Genomic DNA, 12,443 nt, shown 5'->3' on the forward strand with positions numbered 1-12,443 from the left:
ACACACAGTCTGCTTTGCCCAGTGATGAATACAGTTAATACGCAGCTGCCGCAGGTTTTCAAGGAGTCTAATTAGGAACCCGTTTACACTCTTTTAATTGAATCAAGATCATTAACACCCACTTTAACAGCAGTGCCTGCTTTCAGTCCAGCACCGAGAGCGCCGCGAGTAGATTCTCTGGAAAATACAAAAATAGGTGCATTATCATATTCATTCATAATAATCAGCATGCACATATTTTAGGCTTTGGCTAGCAAGTAAGGAAAGGAAATTGGCAATTAAGACAGAGCCATATGGTTGCTATAGTATTCCGAAATAGCCAAACTCATCAGGAAACAAAAGGACAAAAAAGGGAGTGGATGACACCCTATTTGTCCGAAAGTATTAATTCTATGATATACCTGTGGTACATATCCCATGGGTATGTTGTACATACACACACACCTTTTCTGTTTTCATCTTGTCCTTCATGTTGTCTATTAATTGAGATTCTTTGTGTCCTCTGATTAATACATGAGAAATGTGTACTGTGTCTGCAAGGCGGACTTGTGAAATACTCTTCTGCCATGGTTTGAACTGAGATTCTTAACTCTTAACAAAAGCCTATAGAAAATGATCAGACTAAACAAATTGTAGATTTAGTTTGGTACACGCCATACATTTAAATTGCATTTTCTCCACCAAAGAATCCTAGGGACTGTACTTTGTTAAGGTTGCAGGGAAATGTAGTTCTGTGAGGGGCAAACTAGAGTTCTCAGGATTCTTGGGAGGGGGAGTTGCTTTAAATTTTTGGTATGTGCATAGCCTAAATCAGGGGTCAGCAAACTGTCCCTCAGACCTTGGGGGGGGGGTCGGACTATATTTTGGGGGAGGGGGAAGATGCAAGAGCACCACAAGCTGCTTACCTGTGTCTTGTGAGCAGCAGGGGCTGGTGGCGGAAGGATGATGAGCAGCGCGCGAAAGGCCTCCGGAGAGGGGCTGCTTAACATCGCAGCCGCTTGAGCGCGATTTTGCTGCTGCTGGCACCAACAAAGCCCAGCCTCCCTCCTCCTCTAGGCAGGGCAGGGAGAAGCCAGGAGGAGGGAGGGAGGGAGGAGGCGGAGGCGCTGTGTGAGGGAGAGGGAAAGAACGTGTGCGCTGGTGATCCACGCAGCGGCTCCCGGACAGTCCGCAGGCCAGATCCAGAAGGCAATTGGACCTGATCCGGCCCACGGGCCTTAGTTTGCCTACCCAAGGCCTAAATGCTGGCCTGAGTTACTGTGCTGCTGCTGTAAGCAAAGCTCAGAGCTCTTCTACGTGCCCCCAAAGAAACTTAGAGACACTTAATTCTCACAATATAACTTGTGGCAATGAATTCCTTTTTTTTTTGGCCTTTATAATAATATTTTATTAATTTTCCAAAAAAAGAGGGGGGGGGAATTCACAAGACAATAAAAAAACAGCAAAATAAAAAATAAAATACCAATACAAAAAGAAGACAAAAAACAAAAACATTTAAAACATTATATCTTATCTCCTCACATTGTACATTTGGGACCTCCTCGGGTTCCCGTTCCTGTGCTTCTTATATACATTTCTAATTAGCAAATTCTATATCAGAGTATTCACCTCATAAAAATTTCTTCTTTCCCTATAAATAACATCTTCACATATTCCACAGTTTTAATTACAACTTAATTTCTAGTCTAATATGTTACTTTAGCATATTTTTTAAAATACAATTTGAAATCTTTCCATTCTTCTTCCATCGCTTCTTCTCCCTGGTTGCGGATTCGTCCGGTCATCTCAGCCAATTCCATAAATTCCATCATCTTCATCTGCCACTCATCGATCGTTGGTAATATTTGTTGCTTCCAGTATTTAGCTATCAAAAGTCTTGCTGCTGTGGTGGCATACATAAAAAAGGATATCTTCTTCTTGGGAATCTCCTTTCCTACAATGCCCAGTAGGAATGCTTCTGGTTTCTTAACAAATGTGTTTTTCCACACTTTCTTGAGTTCATTATAAATCTTATTCCAGAAGACATTCACTAGTGGACATGTCCACCACATATGATAAAATGAGCCTATTTCTTTCTTACATCTCCAGCATTTGTTATCATGGTTGTGGTATATCTTTGCTAATTTTACTGGTGTAAGATACCATCTATACATCATCTTCATAATATTTTCCTTTAGCAAACTACACGCAGTAAATTTAATATTCTCATGCCACAATTTCTCCCATTCCTCAATCATTATATTATGACCCATATCTTTTGCCCACAAAATCATAGCATTTTTTGTTTGTTCATCTTTCGTATGCCACTCTAGCAACAATTTATACATTCTGGATAGTATTTTCATCTTGTTGTTGTTGTTTAGTCGTTTAGTCGTGTCCGACTCTTCGTGACCCCATGGACCATAGCACGCCAGGCACTCCTGTCTTGGTTCTAACAATTCTGTTTCCACCTTTGACTTCTCTGTTTGAAAACCAACTACTCTGTCCGTTTTAAACACTTCATTTATCTGGTGGTATTGGAGCCAATCATCTAATTTACCTTTTAACTCCTCATAATTTTTTAACTTAAATTGGTCTCCATCTTCAATCAGCAAATCTCTATATTTCGGCCAACCGGTCTCCGTATTTAACCTTTTACGAGCCTTGGCCTCCAAAGGCGATATCCATTTAGGTGTTTTCCTTTCTAGTAAATCTTTATACCTGGACCAGGCAATGAATTCCGTAGGTAATCTAAAAGTGTCATTTGCTTCCTGTTGCAATAATGTCCTGTAGGTTTAACTAAGGCAGATGGCATTTTACAACCCAGAATCATGTTTGCAGACAACTGTTTCGTCAGTTCTATATAGCAACCCGATTTTAACATCATGGGTTTGTAGCTGGAGTTATTTCTACTGAAGAGTTAGACCCACTGCAGTGTCCTTGGCTTACTTGGGTCTATTAATTTCAATGGATCTGCTGCAATGTGGATGGATATACAGTAACTTACAGCAACCTAGCCAATTATACCCACAGTTTGTGTACTGGTGAATTTTTTTAAAAAAATACTTCTATAATTTTAAGTAAGCCCCCGGGAGTGTTTTTAAAGTGGGAAAATAATAATTCTGTTGGTTCTGTAAATCTCAGGAAACAAATACTGCATCCCAGATGGGCATGGTATAAATTTTATATAGAGAGATCGAGATTGAGAGATAGATATACACCTCCTGGCCACTGTAGAAATGGTTTGGTTTTCTTAAACTGTGTTGTTTACATTGTTAAAGCAATTAGCACTTGTTAAAACTCTTGCTACATTGTTTGCTTGCAAAGAGGCTCTGGAAAACAACTTCCTTGCCTGCCGGTGTACCATCTTCATTTAAAGGTTTCTGGGCGTTCAGCAAGTCAAGGGTTTGCCTATATTACATCATCTAATGATTTGGCCCCTTTTTTTCCTACTTCAAGCACTTCTCAAAACTTTGTGCTCTTCAGTTCATTGGCAAATTATCTGCTGCGGTTTTAAAGCATGGAATTAGATGGGGTGGGGGTGGGGGGGAAATCCCATAATTAGCTGCAGGTTCGACATTAATTTCTTTCAAGAGCAGGAGAGATGTGAAGCATTTATTGTCTTAAAACTGGCACTTCCCTGCGATGTGAATCGCATCTCATTTAACTATTAGCGATTGCTGCTTAGTGAGGTGTGTAAACCTCCCTTTCAAATGCCCAGAGAAAACAGCCTCAGGTCAACAGGTTAGCTCATTGGGATATTAATTCTCTCCTTCTTGCTTCCCTTTCTCTGTCTTTTCACCTGGAGTACAAAAAGAGAGAGAGAGGTTGAATTTGCACCTAGTGAGTGGAGCCATCGCTCATCACATTTTAAAAAAAATCTATGCCACTGAATTTCACCTGGTGTTTAAAGCTTGCAGGCTTAGGGTGCTTACCTTTTAGAATGAAGTTGTTGGGAAGAGGAAAATCTCTCTCCGAAATAGAAAATAAAAAAAAGGGAGGAGGGAATCCTGAATAGATGTTCAAAAGCCAAGGGTACAGAACGGGAGTTTGTGGTTTTGTTCATAATTCCCAAGTTTGACTGGAGTGTCTTAAAACGTCAACAGGAAATTCAATGCAGTGGCATGCAAAGAGTTTCCTGGAAGATCCTTACGGAGAATAAATTTATATTGACAACCGCATCGCAGGCTTGCCATCTCCTGAGCCTTCTTTCTAGGAACACCGTGTTCTGTATGTGTGTACATTAATGTTCTTTTTGATATTAGAATGCCAGCAAATAGGGCTGGTTCTCGTTAATGCAGAAAAGATACGAGGGCAGTTTTCTGAGGATCGTCCCCTCCGTCAGTTCATTGCTCCCTGAGCTTTATTAATTTAGACTTTTCAAAACCTGAGCTCCCATTAAAATGTAGCGTCAGTTGGTGACAAACCCGTTGCAAAGTCAAGCTTGGGCTCTTTTGGCTCCCCCCACACACACACACACACCTTCATGGCCTTTTCTTGTTTTAGCAAAGTACCTGAAAGTTTTGCTGCTATTGGTTTGCATCCTGGCTTTATTTAGAAGCAGGTGATGCTGAGCAGTGCAATTGGCATCAGGGACCCCTGGACTTGGAATCTGAAGCCTTGCGGCATGAAGTCTCGCAGGTGCTAGTACGGTTCGGTTTGCATTTTGATGGATTCTCTTTTAATTGTTTAGCTGCCTTGAGCAATATAGAAACCAGCAGCGGGGAGCCCCTCAACAGCAAGCCTATATGCCATGGCCACCTGGCGTCCTATATAACGGGACAGGTAACGTCACAGCCCCTGTGCCATTGTTGGTCTGGTTTTATTTCAAGCTGCCCCAGGCAAAGGGGAGCAGGGTTTGGAGAACTCTGCAAAACTCTGAGCCTTTGCCCGTGTGGTTTGAAATCAAGCCACAACAGGCAAAGGAAGATGCTTCTTCAGCCATCATGGTGGCATAAGATATCTGACAGGTGTTCAATATAAAACCATATATCATTTAAACAAAAAATGCAACCTAAATTGGTGTAAAAGCAAATAAAACATATTCAGGGGGTTCATACACATAAAACAGGGCCCAGTCTTGTGGATCAGGGAAAGGCCTGGGCAGAAAGGTAAGTCTTCACAAGTTGTCTGAAGCTGCTGGTGGTTTCAGCTTCACTTGTGGCCGAGGGAAGGGCATGGAAGAGGGGCATCAGTGATGTCATGCACATGTGACGGTCTCTTCCCCCCCCCCACAATGTTGGGAGGAACTCAGCACACCTGATTAGGTGCATCTCTCACCCACCCCACCCCATATCTAATTTCTCTTGCCTAGGGAGCAGCCAGCCATTCTGCTTTGAGATGTGACAAGGAGAAATTGTCAGGGAATGCAAACTGCGTGCTTCAGACCTTAACTGAATTGCACAGCTTTACCTAAGAGATCGGCTACCTTTTGAAGCTTCAGTGTTCATAATAAAGATGGAACTTTTTGTTGTTACTGTTTAATCACAGCATGAGTTTTCCAGGCATAATCGAGATTACTCGTTGGGGCTGTTCTTCCTCTATTTAAAACTCATCGCTGAGGGAAGCCATTTCCTTTCAGACTGTTTGGACTGCCGCCGTCTTGCATATTAGAGATCCAGTGTGGCATAGTGGTTACAGTGGTACCTCTACATACGAATAACTCTACTTACAAATGGAGCTCCGCCCGCCATCTTGGATGCGGTTTAGATAGGATTTTTTCTACTTACGAATTTTTAGATAGGGTTGCTTCTACTTACGAATTTTTTCGACTTACAAATGTGCGTTCGGAACGCATTAAATTCGTAAGTAGAGGTACCACTGTAGTTGTGTTGGACTAGAATCTGGGAGACCCGAGTTCGAATTCCCTTGGGCCAGCCACTGCATCTCAGGCTAATCTACCTCACAGATTTGTTGGAGGAACTAAATGAGACGGGGAAGAGAATTGTGTACAGTGCCTCGAGCCCCTTGCAGTAAAGGTGGAATATAAATGTGAGTTAGAAAATTTAAAAATTGGAGTTGATTAGCTGTTCTCGACCAGTGCCATATGTCTGACATTGCATCCAGGTTTAAAAACTTGGCCTCCAAAAGAATCAGGCAGGTGATAATTATGCATAGAAATGATAATAATGGATGGTGCTGGAATAGACTGAGGTTTGCCTGGTCCAGTGTCTCATGTTTTCAACCATGACCAGCCAGGTGTCTCTGGAACCTCAAAACCAGGGCACAATATTGAAGGTCAAGAGTTACAATACGTATCTGTTACCATAAACGAGTCTGCTTGAAACAGATAAATGAATGAAAGCAATATTGGAAACTATATTGAAAGCCTGACATTGAAAAACTTACGAGTTGGGTCCAAAGGCACCCTTCTGCGTAAAGGACAGACTGATGCAGAATTCCTCTTTCGCTATAGGACGTAGTGACCCTTCACACTAGAGCCCTGCGTGAGAAAAGTGAAAAAGCTAAATCCAGAGATAATGACAAAAACACGTAGCACGGGGACAGATGCTACACCTAGCCTTCGTCTTATGGCACTAAATGAACTCTTGCACAAGCTCTTCTGGAAGTGCTTATGGAATATCATTAGTGTCTTTCCACTCCTCTGTCCTCTGGATCCAACCCAAAATAAAGACGTAGTCCTAACTGGGCCCATTGTTGATTAGGCAGTTCTCCCTTACTTTATTGTGCACATGATCTGCAGAGAAGATTAGCAAGGCACCTGTGCAAGGACAGCATGACAATTCAATAAGCTTTCCATTTTCCGTAAACTGCTTGGGTTTTCTTTTATGCCAGAAGTGTTAAGCAGTATATACATTTTCTAAATAATATTTTTAAAAATATTTTATCTGCCTAGTGGTGTGCGCTGCTAATCGATGACATATGGGGTGCTCAGGGACATAGGATGACACTGGGCTACCTACTAAACATACTCTTTTTACTTTGGGCAAGCTAGTTTACACCAAGGGAGTAAAAACCTAGGTTAGGACTGATTAGCACAACCAAATTTGCCTTGAAATCACAGTAGCTTCTTCCACAGCCACTTGTTGATGGAAATGAATTAGTAGTAAGCAGTTGGTGCTTCCTGGGTATTTAAGGTTTTTTTAAAAAAAAGAAAGAAAGAAGAAGGTTTATGTTTGTGGCACCATGGTCATCGGCAGAACTTGCAGCAAACCATGGTTTTGCCAATCGTAAGCCGAAGTCAGAAATCAGTGCTCCCTCCACCTCTCATGTCTCTTACAGTGTAAGCTCCACCTTTGTTTGCCTGAGAATGGTTTTCCAAGGTGTTAACCAAGGTGAACACTAACCAGAATTCAAAACCAGGGCTTGAAGTGGGTTTGGACATCCAATTAAGAAGAAAACTGCTTAGCGTCAGCACGGTCACCATCATAGCAGATGCTGGCCTTTAACCATGGTTTACTATAACGAGGTAAACAAAGGGTTGCTTTGCAACTGGGGAGCAGGGTGCTCTAAGCCTGACTTGCAAAATTTGCAGGAAGTCAGTTTTACATCTGCAACTGACCCACTGGGTACCCGACTTTCTACAACCTCTCTTTTCAATCCCCATTGTAAGTGTCCTTTGCAGTAGTTTCATCTTGATTCTGAAACATTTTTGGCCACTGAGCTGCATTATGTTTGAGCCCAACCCTTTTACAACCATTTTAATGTTGTGGATCCAGATATATTCCGAGAAATAATTAGTATTCGACTACTACATGAAGCTATGCTCCTGCTGTTGATCATCAGGAGTGCAGAACATCAAAGCAGTGGATGTCCGGACAGTCCAAGCAATCGCTAGATCCAAACCCAAAGTTCACAGCTGTGTGTAAAGAGCACATTGAGTTAATGAAACACGCTGAAGCAGTAAATAGTAACTAACTTGGTCTTCTCTCTCCCCTTGTGTTTTTTAGATTTATTCCAATCTATAGGGGACCAAGTCACACCTACAAGGTACAACGGCTGATGGAATTCACCTGCTTCGCTTTCAGAATACAAGCCGTAAACGAAGCTGGGGAAGGACCTTTCTCCGAAGTGTTTACCTTCAGCACAACCAAATCCATTCCGCCCGCCATCAAAGGTAAAAGAGACACACCTCCTGGTTTGGGCTGTGTGGCTATGGAAGTAAACTAACCACCTGACGCTTTAGATTATTATTAATACCCTGTACAGCACTTGTAGCATACACTATGATTTCATAGTCACTGTTGAGAGGACATGATTGTTTGCCCCATTTGATAAAAGAGGGGAGTAAGACAGAGGTTCTGGAGCTACCCTGATTTTACACCAGCTAGAGCAGCCCCCCCCCAAAAAAAACTATGGCCCTCCAGATGTTTTGGCCCACCACTCCCATGATCCGTAGCTAAGAGGACCAGTGGTCAGGGATGATGGGAATTGTAGTCCAAAACATCTGGAGGGCCGAAGTTTGGGGATGCCTGAGCTAGAGCTTCATCAAGGGACGTGGGTGGCGCTGTGGGTTAAACCACAGAGCCTAGGGCTTGCCAATCAGAAGGTTGGTGGTTTGAATCCCCGCGATGTGTCCCAGCTATTGCCAACCTAGCAGTTCGAAAGCACATCAAAGTGCAAGTAGATAAATAGGTACCGCTACGGCAGGAAAGTAAACGGCGTTTCCGTGCGCTGCTCTGGTTCGCCAGAAGCGGCTTTGTCATACTGGCCACATGACCTGGAAGCTGTACGCCGGCTCCCTCGGCCAATAACGCGAGATGAGCGCCGCAACCCCAGAGTCGGTCACGACTGGACCTAATGGTCAGGGGTCCCTTTACCTTTACCTTAGAGCTTCATCAATATGAGTTGTTTTCTTAGCCTCCTTTTAGACCATTAAGTGTAACGTATCCGCCCAGGTCTCATTAACACCTGCAGTGAGCATGGAAATGTTTGTGGGAAACCCACAAGCAGAACCTGAGTACAACAGCACTCTCCCCTCCAGTGGTTTGCAGCCTCGAGTACAGTCCTACCTTGGTTGTCGAACTTAATCCTTTCCGGGAGTCCATTCGACTCCCGGATACGGTTAAACCAAGGCGCGCCTTCTGATTGGCTGCAGGAGCTTCCTGCACTCAAGCGGAAGCCGCGTTGGACGTTCGGCTTCCAAAAATCGTTCGCAAACCAGAACACTTACTTCCGGGAGCCAAAACCCCCGAGTACCGAGGCATTCGACAACCAAGGCACAACTGTATTGAGAAGCCATGGAGTCAGAGCCATTGCAGCTAGTCTGTTTTTACTTCATCACTGAGGGTTGTGGTTACACCCATTCATGAGGAAGGCTTTAGGGGTAAACCCCAAGGAAAATCTGTACCCACTGCCTTGTGGGACGTCTTCAGGAGAAGGAACAGCTAAGGAGTAAACCCTACATAAATCTGGAGTGGAGTCCCTAAGGCCATTGGATGGCAACTCCTGCAGCCAAACGTAGTGCTCCGCTTTCCTTCGGACCCCATCAGAGGGGAATCTTGTCATCTGGGCAGCCCAGGACCTCCATACATACTGCCCAGGTTTGCACCCCAGAGAGGTCCCTTCGGTGCTGCTAACACAGCAAAAACAATGCTGGAGGCAGCAATTATGAGTTTTTGCTGCCTCAGCAGTCGCAGAGTTGGGTGGCGGTTTGACTTTACCCCTGGCAGCACACTCCATTGTCTTTCAGGGCAGATATAGGCCAACCATGCAGTACTGAGCAGCTGATAAATTATTTGCATAACTTGGATTTGCCATGATGGCAGTTGAGGTTTCTGCCTACTTTCCATTGACCTTTTGGTGTGTTTTGTCCAGCAACCACACACTCCCCTCACCCTTTTATTCCTTTTAAAATAAACATTTCTTGTATTCCCCCACCCCCTCGGGGTGGAAAACTTTGGGATAACCAGAACATTGCTGCAGATGGTTATAGATGATCGCCATGGGGACAGAAGCATGGCTGTGCGGTTGTCAGCTGCTTGAAAGCTTTCTGCTTTATTGAGAAATCAGATTCCTGTAGCTGATGGGGCCCTAAGTGACATGCAATGGCTTTTGCCTTGATGGAAGAGGATTTCTCTCCCCCCCCCCCAAGAGTAACAATCAGCTTGTGCTAAGGGCAGTGCAGTGTGAGCTGATAACAAATCATGCTTCCCTCCGGGGCCCAGACTGCATGCTGTGAATCTGAATTGCAGTCTAAAATCGGCAAGTTCCAGAAGCTTTGCTTTGTTTGCCTTTGGTACAGAAAGAACAGCAGAGTCCCTGTGCCCATCCAAGAGTGTAACAATTCCATTAGAATCTTGAAAGGAGGGGAAAGGCTATCTGAATGCCAGTTGCTGGAAACCACAGGAATGGAGAGTGCTCTTAAGCTGGGTCCACACATTTGGCTGGCCACTCTGAGAACAGGATGCTGACATGGGCTGACATACGTCCGGATTTTTCTGGACATTTGGCCGCTTTCCACCTGGACGCTGCTGACGAATGCAGTATTCCGGATATGTCCAGGAAATTCCGGACGTATGGCAACCCCAGCTTAACCATATCTGGTATCTTCAACAAGGAAAGCCACATTCTTCCACATGGCTCTCTCTTTCTCTCCATATATCTCCTCCATTCGTTTTCTACTTTTCTAATAAGAAAATATTTTGGATTAGGATTGGGTATGCATGGGTTACTGTAAATTGAAAGAAACATTGCAGATACATTCTGTGTTTCAATCCATTGGTTGTCTGTTTCACCATACCATCTATGTCAAGCATCCCCAAACTGCGGCCCTCCAGATGTTTTGGTCTACAACTCCCATGATCCCTAGCTAACAGGACCAGTGGTCAGGGGAAGATGGGAATTGTAGTCCAAAACATCTGAGCGGCCAAAGTTTGGGGATGCCTGATCTATGTTCTATTCTCACTTATTTTAAGTCGGATGGGTGGGAGGAATGAATTAATTGTATTTACTATATCTCTTGCCTTTAGCCCCTCGAGTGAGACAGCTGGAAGGAAACGCCTGTGAAATTGCTTGGGAAGCTGTACCCCCCATGAAGGGAGATCCTATCAGTTACATTCTGCAGGTCCTGGTTGGAAGAGAGTCTGAGTACAAACAGGTAGGGAAAGAGGGCATTTTTACCCAAAAGTCAATATGACAATACTAGATTTCCTTATGTTTCTTTTATAGTTCATATATTATTCTAAATCATTTGGCTTGTATAGGAGTATTGGATGATCTTTTTAAAAAGTGAAGTCATGTTCAGAATAGAAAAGCGGGTGGCCTCTTGGGCTTGCTGATCACAAGGTTGGCGGTTTGAATCCCCAAGACGGGATGAGCTCCCATTGCTCTGTCTCAGCTCCTGCCAACCTAGCAGTTCGAAAGCACACCAGTGCAAGTAGATAAATAGGTACTGCTGTGGCAGGAAGGTGAACAGTGTTTCCTTGCGCTCTGGTCTCTGTCACGGTGTTCCATTGCACCAGAAGTGGTTTAGTCCTGCTGGCCACATGACCCGGAAAGCTGTCTGTGGACAAACACAAGCTCCATCGGCCTGAGAGCGAGATGAGCGATGCAATCCCATATTCGCCTTTGACTGGACTTATTCATTATATCCTGCCCGTGGATGAGGATATTAATCCCCTATCTTATATTTGTGTAGCTGCTTTTTCCTGCTTCAGTATAGAACCTTACATTTCTCTCTATTGAATTTCATTTTGTGAGTTTGGGCCCAGTTCTTCAATCTATTAAGGTCATCTTGAATCCCAGTTCTGTCTTCTGTGGCATTGACTACCCCTTCCACTATGGTGTCAACTGAAAATGGGATGAGCATCTCCTCAATTCCTTCATCCAAGTCATTTACAAAGATGCTGAACAATGACGGACCCAGGACAGAACCCTCTGACACCCCACTTGTCACTTTTCCCCAGGAAGATGAGGAACTATTAGTGAGCATCCTTTGGGTTCCAGCTACAAATCCACCTAACAGTTACCTCACCCAGCCCACATTTTATCAGCTTTCCCCAAAAAATATCCTGGGGGACTTCACCAAATCAAGACACGTTACGTCCACAGCATTTTCCTGATCCCCCAAGCTTGTAACACTATCAATAGAACTGAGATTAGACATTAGGCATTTCAGTGTACTGTATTTGAATATATGCCTACCCTTTTTTCCTAGTATTACATATTTCTCAAAATGAGAGTCGAAGGTGAGCCCTTCCCAATGTTATTTGTGAGCAGTTAATAGAAAAAGGGGCAAGAAAAGATTGGGTGGGGAGGGGAACAGTCTGTAAAACACACAAGGGAAAAGTTAACAAAAAAGCCAAAGGAACAATCTGAATGCCTGCACACTTAGGAAAATGAAAACCAGGGCTTTATTCAGGGGAAACTCATCGGAATTCAGTTCCGGCACCTCTCAGGTGGCGCCATTGCCATTCTAAGAGATAGGGGGAAGCGTTCATGGTAAGTTCCGGCACCTCTTTTTCTAGAAAAATAGCACTGGTCAAAACTATTTGAAAAACAGC

General features: G+C 43.8%; 1 protein-coding gene across 2 annotated transcripts in view; it reads left to right on the forward strand.

The window, feature by feature from the left end:
- FNDC3B (fibronectin type III domain containing 3B) overlaps positions 1-12,443 on the forward strand; it is a 258,662-nt gene that overhangs the window by 235,997 nt on the left and 10,222 nt on the right. For both annotated transcript variants that reach the window (XM_035132789.3, XM_060274365.2), the window contains exons 24-25: positions 7,890-8,056; positions 10,911-11,038. In XM_035132789.3, the coding sequence (XP_034988680.1) occupies positions 7,890-8,056; positions 10,911-11,038 (295 nt within the window). The remainder of the gene's footprint in view (positions 1-7,889; positions 8,057-10,910; positions 11,039-12,443) is intronic.

The sequence above is a fragment of the Zootoca vivipara genome, chromosome 5 (assembly GCF_965207765.1).
Source record: "Zootoca vivipara chromosome 5, rZooViv2.hap1.1, whole genome shotgun sequence".
Taxonomy (NCBI): domain Eukaryota; kingdom Metazoa; phylum Chordata; class Lepidosauria; order Squamata; family Lacertidae; genus Zootoca; species Zootoca vivipara.